Source organism: Cinclus cinclus, chromosome 3 (assembly GCF_963662255.1).
Source record: "Cinclus cinclus chromosome 3, bCinCin1.1, whole genome shotgun sequence".
Lineage (NCBI taxonomy): Eukaryota > Metazoa > Chordata > Aves > Passeriformes > Cinclidae > Cinclus > Cinclus cinclus.
The window spans coordinates 106894175-106907398 of NC_085048.1; the positions used below are offsets into that span (position 1 = coordinate 106894175).

At 41.2% G+C, this 13224-nt stretch overlaps 1 protein-coding gene across 1 annotated transcript; it reads left to right on the forward strand.

Moving 5' to 3' along the window:
* The first annotated feature begins 6503 nt into the window (after positions 1 to 6503).
* On the forward strand, positions 6504 to 13014 carry BTBD3 (BTB domain containing 3). Its single transcript, XM_062489445.1, has 4 exons — positions 6504 to 6826; positions 7382 to 7472; positions 7974 to 8092; positions 11982 to 13014. The coding sequence occupies exons 1-4, from the start codon at positions 6504 to 6506 to the stop codon at positions 13012 to 13014; spliced, it is 1566 nt and encodes a 521-aa protein (XP_062345429.1).
* Positions 13015 to 13224: the final 210 nt, after the last annotated feature.

Genomic DNA, 13224 nt, shown 5'->3' on the forward strand with positions numbered 1-13224 from the left:
ATAATCAACTGTGATGCAGTTCCCCTGTGGATGTTCATGGAGTAGTTGCTTCTGGTGCCATTGGTTCTCACTTCTGAGAACCTTCCTCTCTGAGGAAGGGCCTGTTTGCTTTTGCGTTTTTCAGACTTGCTGTGTGTAGGGGAACAAAGACATTTGTGAACTGCTGATGTGAAGGAGCAGGACCAGGCAGCATACAGCCTACCCTTCAGAGAGCCCGTATTAATTTAACTATTCAGTTTGAAAATAATGGTTTGTGAGCCAAGTTAAAATTAGTAAAAGGTTTGTCTACAAAGGAGAGATCTGTCTGCAGGATTGGAAGTCTGTCTATAGTCATCTGATCTGACCTCTCCCTTGAAGCAGGCAGCATGTGAGTGCTGATTGTAGTGGTGTTTTTTCTGAAGTGCACTAAGATCACTAGCTTCTTTCTCACAGGGCACTGAAGGATCATTAAATGCTAATGACTTTTGATTACTGTTGACCTTGGTCAATTTAGAATTAGTGACCTAGAGACTGGAAAACCACTGTATCTCATTACCAATTTCCTGAGCTATCTGATCTTTCATTTGTAAGTCAGTTTTGGTAAGAGGCAGAGTAGAATTAAAGTTGACCTTTGCCTTAGAAAAAGGGTTGAGTGCTTTCGGGTTTGCAATACCATGTTTATAAATAAATTAATAAATAGATAGCAGCCATTAAGAAAGAACTTGTTTTTTGACCCCAAAGACTGTCAAGAGTCAAGCTCTTCATGAAATAAAATGGACAAGCTTGAGTAGCCACGATGGGGAACAAATGCATAATTTGTCTCTTTTAAATTAGTAGCAAAACAGTTTATCTCCTGTAACCTTGAACTGAATTATCATTTTTGTGAGGTTTTCTCTTCACAGAGTTAATTTATAATGCTTGGTTTTACTTTGAACACTCAAGAAACAAGTTAATGCCTATAGACTGCATTGCAAATTTTGCTCTGGGATGTTTTCCTCCTGCAGCTCGCAAACTATGATATTGGGGAATAAATGTCTTAGCAGGTTTGTAAAATCATAGGCTTTATGTTGTAATGAAGCTTTTGACATTATTTTGTACCATATACCCAGAAGAGAATGTCTGTGGGGTAACTCACTGTAATGGGATCAAGTATATTGTTCACTGCAGGTTGTTTAAATGTAGGCTTTCCTTGCTACAGTTGTGGTTTATATGGACTGTCATCCCTGCAGCAGGCATGATCTTCAAATCAGAATGAAAATACAAGAAATTTTTGAACATTTTTTTCTCCCTCTGATACATTAGCTGTATTTATTTTGGTCCATCAGGGAGCAAAACCTTTAAAAGAAAAGAAAACCCAGCATAGGAAAGTGTTTGGGACATAAATATTAAGTTATTAGACCTCTAACTGAAGTTAAATTTGAAGCTTTAAGCAGCTAAGCAAGAAAAGGAACAGGAAAAAATTAGAATAGATGTTGCAGTTGAGGTAGGAACAAGTTCATGGGAAGTGACTTGAAATCCATACAGAGAAAGTGCACATTTATGTGCAAGTGATCAGGAGTAGATATTAGTCTCAAATGCTTTGATTGTTTTGTTTCAAAATGGATATTGCTTTAAAAAAATTTTAAAAAAATATTTTACAGTTGCAAAAATGACATTATAAAGATTTAATAGAAAGGCTGCTTTGGTAGAGGGATTAAACATAAACAGCATGTATCACCTGTATCCTAGCAAATGCTACAGGAGTGAAAAATAGTTGTGAATACTCATTCTTTAAGTTTCTATTTTATGTACGTTGGTGTTTACCTTTTGACTAGGTTGTTCTGGACTTCCTACTTTTGTTTTCTTTAAAGCACTACGGCCATTTAAGAAAAAAAAGTAAAAGCTATCTTAGTGGATAATGTTATACAAAGTGTTTAAATCCTCATAAACACTAAGCAGTTAAGAATATTTGGTTACAAGTATGTTGTTAGTATAGCGTGAGTTGTATAGAAAAATGCGGTTTAACTATTTTGGACTTTGTTTTGAAGCTTCTAGGATTAAAATGCAATTCTACTCTGACACTATTCTACTCTTTCACAGCTTTTGGCTATTTGGTATGTAAATGCTATTTTTTAGCATCTATTCTGGCTTCTTTGAGAGTCTTTACAATTTTGCCCATCTTTCTTCCTGCTTTTGGTTGTTTGGGGTTTTTTGTTGTTGTTGTTGTTTTTGTTTGGTTTTTTTGGTTTTTTTTGTTTGTTTGTTTGGGTTTTTTTTCCATAGAAGACCTTACTGAGTAGGACTTCATTGTCTGTTTTTCCATGCAGCAGACTGAAGTAGATGCCATCTTGGTTACTTCCAGTGCTGCAAATAAGAAACTTAGGAGAGAGGAGATTGGAAGTTTTTGTCTACTGCAATGCATTTTTTTACTTTAGAAAATGAAGGGTAGAGCTATCAGTCCCCTTTTCAAATTTGTTTTAACAGACAGAAGGGTTAGAATAGTGATTGGGAAAGGCTCTTCCATGTGACTAAATAATTCATAGATAGATAAGCAGAACAAGGCAACACAGCTGTGAGGGTTGGGTTTTTAGAGGTTTTCTGTTTGTTTAGCTACTTTTTTGAACATGTGTATTCCATTTTTAAATGAGTGCTTAAAGTTAACGCAAATTCAATGAAACCTAGCAGTGGACAGACAGGTAGATTTGTTAAACAGTAACATTGTGTATTTATTCTGTTTAATCAAGATGTGTCATATGAAATTTGTTTCCTTGTAGTGGGAAAATCAGAATTTAAACAATGTTAATAATGCATAGGCAAAGTAACTGCCAAAGAAGATATTTGGCAACTTTACAGAAAAAGAAATGTATGCATTTCCTCATTGCTTACTAAGAATTCTTTCCTTTATTCATGATGTGGTTGTAACAATTGGGAATTTTGATGAAAGCCTGTTTTTTATAGAATTGTCTAGCTCATGTTACTACATGAGGAACAGGCCTGTAAATGAGAGATGTACAAAACTTCCTACACCCTTTAACTTGAAGTATTTCTGGTCTGACTACTTTGCTTGTAAAATAAAAATTAATGTGCCGTTGAAGAACTGTATTTGCCTTTATCTCAGTTGTATATATCAAGTTTAGTTTTGTTAATATATAATTAATGAAGAAAAATGAGACTTGCTGAAGAAGATTAGGAACACATTGTAATAAGATTTCAGAAATGGTTAGATCTGTGGGTCAGAGAAGGCAATTTCCTTGATCCTCTTGTTGGGACAGACTAATCTTGACTGGTCTTTCAACAAGCAGCTGTTCATGGTTGTTTTTACTGACTGTCAGTGTATTGGTTTCTAAATTCATGGACAGTATTTGTATAGTAAAAGAACAAAACACCGTTGTATGAAAATTAGTGGAAGCTGCTGCCAAAACAGAAAGAATAGGGAGCACTAATTCTTTGGGGGTTGTTTTTCCCATTTCACATCCAGCTAATGAGTAGTTTATGAGACTTAGTTCCTGAGGTGATGAAGTGCAGTGGAGGGTGGTATGGACCTGTAAGAGGTTTGTAGATTTTCATAGGAATTCTATGAAAATCGAAGTCTATTTAGATTCTGTTCTGGAATCAGTGCTATTTTCCAGTAAGAGCAGACTGAGTTTTGGTGAGTGGTTTAAGAGCAGGCAAAGATGGCAGTTTGGCTTTTTATTTCCTGGGCTGGATTTTTATCCTGTCATGCAGATCCTTCTTGTCTGCTGCAGTCTGTTGGACTTCTGAGTTTGGGCAGAACATGCTTCAGCTGTCTCTTCTCTCTCTTTTCCTTTCCCTTCCCAGAAAACACAATGTACTGTGCATGAGTGGTGTGTTCCAGAACTCAAAGGTTGGTGGGTTCCTGTGGATTCACATTTATGATCTGTCTGTCCCACACCGACTTAACTGGTCAGTCTGTCCCTCATTGTTTTCATCTCCTGTAGCCTCCCAGTGATCTTACCTGGTCTGCGTGTAAAATCTTGTCCTGGTCATTGGTTTGAAGAAATGTGCAGAGGCCTTGATTTTTATATACTTTGGGAATCTATAAAATGGATTTGTGGAACAACAATCAAATATCCCAACTCCTGCTCTCTTTTGCCTTCTGCCAACTGCAATGCTGAGAACCAGATTTTCTGGAATCTGTGTTTTTCTGTATCTTTAAGAGGTTTCTTAAAGATTTCTTCCTTTTGAAATGTTTGTCCTGTGTAGTGGCAAAAGGATTATTTTTGTAACTCAAAGAGCTGGAAATTTATATAAGGAGAAGAAAAAAAAACTTACACAAACTCAACAAACTCAAATTCTATGCTGGGAATACCTGCTATGTTCCTGTTATAAACTCAGCTGTGAGCAATTATAAGATCCCATCTGTGGGATGAGTTTCTTCTCCTTTACCCCTTCTTTTCCCTTTCCACTGTTCAATGTGGTTTAGGTTTTTAGTTTCCCTCATCAGTCTGTTGCAGATAAAGAAGAAAAAGCGGGGAGGCAAAAGAAAAGGTTGCTAGAAATAATTTCTTTGGAAGTTACATAACATCCCTTCACTGTATTTAGGAACGTGTCCCTGCCTTTCAGGCATAACCCACCACCTTCCTTTAAAGCAGCAGTCAGGGGTTTTGCACTAAGATGTTAGATTGTGAAATGTAGCACCTGAGGCATGGACACGTTTCCCCCTTCCATGAGCAGTGCCTGCAGACAGAGAGGATGGATGTGTCTGGGAATGGCATCGTCCCCAGCCACTGCAGCAAAGCCTCCAGATGGCCAGGGCATGCAGTGAGTGCTTCGTGGGGAGCATCTCCCAAGGAGACCTGGTAATCTTTGAAATACCTGCACGCTCTGAGGTTAAAGACATTCTGAGTGCATGTTACACAGCCACAGCTGTGGTGATTCAAGCAGTTGGGATGGAGATGGAATAAATAGCCTGAATAATATTTCTGTTTGAGTCAGTGGCAGATTTCTTCCAGGGCCTTCAGCAAGATTTCTTCACCAACCTTTTATCACTTTAATTTCCCTGCTGTACTCCTGTCCAGCAAAACTATTTAAGGCAAAATTTGGCCAAATTAACTTTGAAAGCAGAGTAAAACTGCCTTTTTTTTTCTTCAGTAAAACTGAAAGTAATTATAAAATCATATTTTAATTGTCTGCTCCCCAGTATTATAAGGTGTGATATGCTGACATCTCATACCATTTTTTTTTTATTTCCCTGCTTTTATTTTTAAGTGGCTATGCTTATTTGGTGGTTTTCCTATACACTTGACCTGCTGCTGAAGAAATCTGATCTAAATTTAAGTTCTGAATAAACTAATGACTAGAAATTAGACTTCTTTCCTATTTAAATGGCTTGGTTGGCATAGCTTATATTCTGTTTATTTCAGAAAGCATTTGTGAATACTGTGTGAATATTTGTGAATCGCACTGTGTTTGCATCTCGGACTGATTTTTGCCCAAGACTCTCTAAAATCATTCAGACCTTTTCATCTAATGATTTGAAATATTGATTAAATATATTCATTCTGGTTTGCTTTAAGATCACTGCACATCTAGAAGTTTTCTTCTGATGTGGTGCAGCCAAATCTGGTGTAAGCTGGCTTAAATAGCGCTGCTTAGTGATTTGGATCCCCTGTCAAAGGCTGTTACTTTGTCTGGAAGCAGAAGGAGTTAAAGCTGAAGCTGTGACCTCATCCTTGTTCATGTTGCACGGGAGTAGAAGCTTCGCTGAAGGGGATTGTTTGGCTGCATCTCTGTCTGTGCTGCTGCTTGATTGCTTTAATTCGGTTCTGATACCTGTCGCACGCTCGCTGAACAACTCTTACACAGTAGGGATTTGTGGGAATGCTCGAGGCAAAGGAAGCTGTGCTATTATCGAATGCCCGTGGAAACAGCTCCCACGGCAATAGACTCAGATCTTTCTACCTGATTTCAACTTCTTACTGCTTCGCCTGTGAAAATCGAAGCGGCGCCGAGGAGAGCTCGCACCCGAACGCACAGAGGAACACGCACGCACTCCCGGCCAGCCGTGCCCTTTATTCCCGAATTGCCGCCGGCTGCGTGGGAGCTGCGGGAGCGCCGCTGCGGCTTTAACGTGGGAGCGGCGCAGGCTACAATAGGTGTCACTGTGTGCGAGCCCAATCGCGCTCGGGGTCTGCAGCCATTGGCTCCGGCCGCACGGCTGCCAGTCCCGCTCCGCTCCCATCCCTTCCCTTCCCTTCCCGCACAACTTCGGCTCGCCGGCAGCCTGGCACTGCCCCTGTGAGCTGCTCCTGCCCTCTGCCCGGGTGTAGCCCTGCGAGGCGGTTCCTGATCGGGAAAGCTGGAAAGAAAGCGAGCTGGCGGGAATGATGGGGGTGTATTTAACGATTCAAGTACTGGATCAAACTTGAAGTCAGTTCCTTAGTCGGTGCGCTGGAAAGGTCACCTTGTCTTGCTGGAAAAGGAGCAAACTCTCAGCTCTGCTGCTTTCGGTGTAACAGCTTCCACGTACATTCCTAAATGTTCCTAGCTAGTTAGGCTGTCGGGCTTTACACACGGGTATACTCATGGTAGATGAGAAAGGAAAGAACATGAAATGTCTCACCTTCTTCTTGATGCTTCCAGAGACGGTCAAGAACAGGTCTAAGAAGAGCTCTAAGAAAGGAAATAGCAGCAGCAGTAGCAACAGCAAATTGCCTCCAGTTTGCTATGAAATCATTACCTTGAAGACCAAAAAGAAGAAGAAGATGGCTGCTGATATTTTTCCCCGAAAGAAACCAGCTACCACTAATACAACTGCTGTCCAGCAGTACCATCAGCAAAATCTCAATAACAACAACACTATTCCTGCACCTAATTGGCAAGGACTTTATCCAACCATCAGAGAGAGGTAAGTTCAAGGCAGTTCTTTTGGTGTTTGAATGGAGAGGTGAAAAGTAGCAAAATGTCCGGAAGGTATTTATTTGCTGAAGAGAACACAGTTTTACTTTATTTGCTTGGGCTTTTTTCCTCCCTGTATGTGTGTGTGAAATAAGAATTTTGGTAATGGAAAAATATTTTAATATCTCTTTTCCAGTCAGTGCATCTGTTTGAGTTAATAAAAATGTTACTGAAAGCTGCAGCATACCCATAAAGATTTCCTTGTAGACCTCAGTGGGGATTTTCAGTGATACATGCTCTGGACTTTGATTTCCACTTCTTGGAAAGTTCTCAGTTTGGGGGTTTGTTTTATTGCACACACACACCACGCACACTTTTTTCTCCTTAGTATTTTCTCTGGGATATTTGTGCAGTGATGTGTGAAGTAGCTTGAAGCAAAATATGACCTACTTCTCTTTGCTAACAAGCAACTTGAAGTTGTTTAAAAAAATCAAATTTCTTGGGTCTGGGGCATGCAGAGAGAGTTCCTGGGTGCCACAAATTAACACGCTACCTCTGTTTGTAGAAATGCAGTGATGTTCAACAATGACTTGATGGCAGATGTTCATTTTGTGGTCGGGCCACCAGGTGGGACCCAGCGGCTGCCAGGACACAAAGTAAGCAACAGCTGCACGATCGGCTGGGGTGGGGAGAGCTGGGGAGAGCTCCCACGGTTACAGCTGGACAGAGCGTGGGAGGCTCAGCTCTTCTGGGACAGGCAGCAGCCTGTGTTTGAAAAGGCCACATGCACTGGGATAATCTGCCCCTGGCTTTTCTTTGTGTTTCAGTTAAGCAGCACATTTATCGGGCTAAGGCAGTAAAGTTTAAAGGAATACTGCCTTGTGCTGTTGATTAATACTGCTCTTGAGATTTCCTAGAAATAGTTAACTTCTGCGGTGGAGATGAGCGTTTTCCAGTAGCTAATGCGTCTGTGCCCAGGAGAGTAAAACACAAGGAAAACGTGTAATTTGTTCATAACTTGGACTTCATTTCATACTGAAGTGTGTTTGTAGAGCCTGTCAGTGCAGCCCAGTGTGCTCAGAGTGGCTCTCCCACATTGTTTGTGTTGGCAGTGTTTTCAGTTCAAAGCATGAAATAAGATTTCCCTTTATCCACAGTATGTCCTGGCTGTTGGGAGCTCTGTATTCCATGCGATGTTTTACGGAGAGCTGGCTGAGGACAAAGATGAAATCCGTATACCAGATGTTGAGCCTGCTGCTTTTCTTGCAATGCTGAAGTAAGCATCATTCATCTGCTGGATATTTGTTCCTGTCTGATGTATACATACACTGCCAGTGTCATACTGAAGTATTAGACTTGCATATAAACAGAAAGAAAGCTTGAAGTATTCCTCTTTTTGTGTTTTAAACTTTCACCTCATTTTGCTCTCCCCCTGTACTTCCAGGCACACATGTATTAAACTAATGTAGGCAGTTGTAAATAATGACTTTGACAGGGGATCTTTGGGCACATTGTGTACTGTAATGCCTATCGATCTGATTTGTCACTACATGTTACACAAAGGAGTGGAGTTACTAAAAAGACTTGTCAGCTGTAACAAAAAGCCCCAAACCCACTGTTCTACTTTGCAAGCATAGAGAAAAGTTAAATATGCATGCACAAAGCCCCACCAGACCGAGTAATTTGCTGAGTTTGTAGATAGGCATCATTCTAGCTCTTCCATAAACCTGCACTGTGTAGGTTTTGTCTTAGAAAAATTACCCTGAGTTATTCAGTATAGCCTCTGAAAAATAAATTTCTCCTCATGTATCATATTGATACATTTGGAAAGTGATAAAAAGGCTGTTTACATGAATAGGGGGTTTTATCTAACAAGGAAAATGAGTCAGTTTACGTGATCATTATTTTTCTTCTTGAAAGCTGCATAAGAAATACTCTATTTTCCTAAATGGGCATAATGAAGTAGTTTCCCTGTTGAATTGTCCTTGAATATATCTACAAACTCTGATTGTCAGAGAGAAAGTCCCTATCACAGAAATGCTATGGCTTTGAGTTTTTGGGTTTTTTTCCTTCAGCTTAAATAAATGCCATTACTTTCCTATACAGAAAATACATCTGTATCTGATAGTGATCCCTTTAATGTGCTGCAGATTTTCTTGCAAGTAATGATATAATCACTAGCTAGCAATTTATTGTATTTCATAGATTGTTTTGATTAGCTTGTGATTACAGAACAGTTTCTTTTTCATTTTTCACTGGCACCATAGATGAGCATTCAGAGTTGCATATTGAGTTTTTATAGGTTATCATCAGCATCAAGAATGTTCTGCGCAAATATCAGTAACTGCCAGGAGAGCTTCACAGATGTTCTGCAGACTTGGAATATAAAGTTAAGATATGACATTATGTAGGGAGGTGTGTTATGGATCTTTGCTTTGGGTCTTTTTGATTTTGTGGCAGAGCTCAGACTTAGGCTTTAGTTTTATGCTGAATTTTGCAAATCACAAATACAAGACACTTGGATTCTTCCAGCCCCCCTTTCTTTTTGAACAGCAAATCTATTTCACTGTGGCTAAACACGATGTGCGGTATAAAAACTGAATGCTTTCTGAATTTATCATGAAGAAATGTGTGCAGAAAGCAAGCCTAGAAAACACAGTATCGATACTGACATCTAGGTTTTGGCATATTATTTAGCCCATGGCAATTTAGGAAACTGTCTATGAGAGCATGGCCAGAACCATGGGACTCTTCACCTTCTCAGCTTTTATTGAAAAAACCCAAAAGTCGAGAAAAATTGTGTGGTCTGTGTGGCTGTTGAGGTCACCATGCCAGTGCTGCCTTCTCTGATGCAGTGTGCCTGAGGCTGCAGACACTGGGATGGTGTAGCCATGGTGGTGAAGGGAAGGCACAGGGATGGTGCTCAGCAGCACAGCATCCCCTAATCACAGGATCCACTGCACGTGGAGCTCAGAGGGAGCCACCATCCCATTCACTTCTGTCACTCTGGGAAACCATCCCTGTGAGTGCTCCTTGCAACTTCTGTGAGCCATGCATGGATGGCACAAGGCTCTGTTGCTACAGAGGGAAAGACTTTAGCTATGCCAAAGCAGCCTCTCCTTCATACGCTTCCTTCTGCATCATAAACTTTGTCAGAAAATACATTTAGCTTGGTTTTTTTGGTTTTGGCATCTCGCTGGTTTTATTTTTTTTCCCTGGACCAATGAATTCCGATGGCATAAATATTTTGTGTCTTTTATTACACAGCGGGCACTCTGACAGCAAACAAGGCATTGCCAGGTGTAACATAGGAAATATCACGACGGGTAGACATTAGTTGTTCTCCCAGTAAAACTGCTTTGACTGTTCTGTATAGTTTTAAAAACAGGGTTAAACTCATAGTCTAGCTGCTAAACTGAATTGGTGCATTAATGTGTTATATCTTATCTCAGTCTTGACTGTTCAGGTTAGAACTGTGATCTCATCTCATCCCAGGCTGAATGTGTTACTAAACCATCAAACTCTGTGGTCTGGCAGAATCCTGTGTTTGAGAAAGGGGTGAAACTGGGATATCAGTACTTGCAGACCAGAGCTGAGGTACATTGGCAGAGTGAGAGGTGTGGAGTACTGCTGACAGCTGATCTGTGCTCTCTCTGCCATACATCAGTGATATTAGTTCTTAATTTTCAGGAATATTAAAATAGCGACTTCTGTACTATTGCAGTTTAAAACAGATGTCATCATTCTCTGCTGTGCTACCAGGCAAAGAGAAGTAATAGAAGGGAGGAAAGAGTTAGAGAGCAACAAAGATAATCATAAAAACAAATTAATTGAAAATGAAATTTTTTGGGCGGTAAAGGAGCTAAGCCTGTAACCATTGATATACAGATGGGTTCTTTGGTTTCACAAATAACCTGAAACTAAGTAGTAAAGACTATAAATAACCTTGGCTCCATCTAAATTTCCTTTTTCTCTGTAACCTCTTAGATTTTATATTGCTGGAGCAGTTTCTCCTCTGTGTGTGTTTTCCAAGTGTGGCGTGGAGGATACTGTCTTACAGCTGCAAAAATACAAAGTTATTTACAACTATAATCAGACCAGTGTAGATACTAATTCCTCTTTATAGGCACATCTGTTCTGCAGAAAGCTCATTGTGTAGGGAAACGTGCTAACTTGAAAATTTTAATTAGTACAGGGTTGCATACAACTTTAGCTTTTCTGGAGGAAGACACTTTTATCAGCCATAACCATCAAGACTTGCTTATCCCTGTGAAGAGTGAAATTGCATTTGGCATGGTTTTAGCACATTGCATTCACCAGCTGCAAATGGGGCCCTGAAGCATGAGATATTGAAAAGAACAAACTGTACAATGCTTCATTTCTCTGAGCAATGAATCCCAGCAGTTTAGTCACATAAATAGAATTTCACCTTCATCTCTTCCACCACACTGCCATAGCAGTAAAGCTTTTTTCATCCTTATGCAGTGAGACTGAGTGAAAATGCTGTGCTACTTATGATGTTGTGAGCACTAAAAACCTGAAAAATCTTCCATTTCCTGTTTGCTTAATCACTCTTTTGAAAACACCAACCAAAAACATGAGCCCCAACAAAAAATCCACCTCCGAAAAAAACCCAACCCAGTAGTTACAGAAATGGATAGCACAATGATACAGTTGAATAGCACTTCTCTCCTTAGATTAGCTGGTTAGTCCCTGCAAACCATTCCTATGTTTGTGCATCCACCTCAGAAAGCCACGGTTCACCATCAGGAGACTTGCAGTCCAGGGACTCGTGATAACACGTGTTCCAGACTCCTGTGGTAGCTGAGTGAGGCAGCCCTGTAGGAGCTCCTTCCTGGCAGCCAGGGCCTGTGTGGAAGGGGGACAGAGCTGCAGGGCCCACGGTTTTTAAACAATTGTCTCATAGCACGCAACCCAAATGGAAAGTTGAATTCACCTTAGATTTAAGCCCATTCTCTTAACATAAGTGCTGAAGTCTTTTTTTGTACTTTCTTCCTGGGCTTAATCAATATTCCCCAAAGCGCTGCTTGGTTTTAATATGGAGCCATTTAAATATTCTTTGTTTGTGGTTTTGGGTGAGTTTTTCGTTGACGAAGCGATGTTGCATTAAAGCAGCAGTGTTACACCCGTGTGCTTTGTTTCAGGTACATCTATTGTGATGAGATCGATTTGGCCGCAGACACCGTCCTGGCCACTCTTTATGCTGCCAAGAAGTACATTGTCCCTCATCTGGCCCGCGCCTGCGTCAACTTCCTCGAGACAAGCCTGAGTGCAAAGAATGCCTGCGTGCTGCTCTCCCAGAGCTGCTTGTTCGAGGAACCTGACCTGACCCAGCGCTGCTGGGAAGTGATTGATGCCCAAGCCGAGCTCGCTTTGAAGTCTGAGGGCTTCTGCGACATTGATTTTCAGACGCTTGAAAGCATTCTCCGAAGGGAGACTCTGAATGCCAAAGAAATTGTTGTTTTTGAGGCAGCTCTGAACTGGGCTGAAGTGGAGTGCCAGCGACAAGAGCTGATGGCCACCATAGAGAACAAGCGCAAGGTGCTGGGCAAGGCTCTCTACCTGATCCGCATCCCTACCATGGCTCTCGATGACTTCGCCAACGGCGCCGCTCAGTCCGGGATCCTGACCCTCAACGAAACCAACGACATCTTTCTCTGGTACACGGCTGCCAAAAAGCCGGAGCTGCAGTTTGTCAGCAAACCCCGGAAAGGCCTCGTCCCTCAGCGCTGCCACCGCTTCCAGTCGTGCGCCTACCGCAGCAACCAGTGGCGCTACCGGGGCCGCTGTGACAGCATCCAGTTTGCTGTCGATAAGAGAGTGTTCATTGCTGGCTTTGGGCTCTACGGCTCCAGCTGCGGCTCGGCAGAGTACAGTGCCAAGATTGAACTGAAGCGACAAGGAGTTATCCTGGGCCAGAACTTGAGTAAATACTTCTCGGATGGTTCTAGTAACACTTTTCCCGTCTGGTTTGAATATCCAGTGCAGATCGAGCCTGACACTTTTTACACAGCAAGCGTGATTCTGGATGGTAATGAACTCAGCTATTTTGGACAAGAAGGAATGACAGAAGTTCAGTGTGGGAAGGTGACTGTTCAGTTTCAGTGCTCCTCGGACAGTACAAATGGCACAGGGGTACAGGGAGGACAAATTCCTGAACTCATATTTTACGCTTGAATGGGAACGTGTGGGTACAAAGCATTTTGCTATGAAGAGCCTGTCTGGTTCAGGCCTACTGACACTTAGCTTTTTATCTGCAGATATGTGATCAGTACAGGGAATATGTAACTAAATGCTGTGAGCGAGTTCCTCACTTGCTGTACTTGTAGCATCATTGGTGATTAAGTGTAATATTTAAACTGGAAGCTCTTAGAAACAAATGAGTTT

Coding starts and splice junctions, on each gene's coding strand:
- BTBD3 (XM_062489445.1), top strand. CDS start 6,504: ATGGTAGATGAGAAAGGAAAGAACATGAAATGTCTCACCTTCTTCTTG. Junction 6,827..7,381: donor TATCCAACCATCAGAGAGAG/GTAAGTTCAAGG, acceptor CTCTGTTTGTAG/AAATGCAGTGATGTTCAACA. Junction 8,093..11,981: donor GCTTTTCTTGCAATGCTGAA/GTAAGCATCATT, acceptor GCTTTGTTTCAG/GTACATCTATTGTGATGAGA.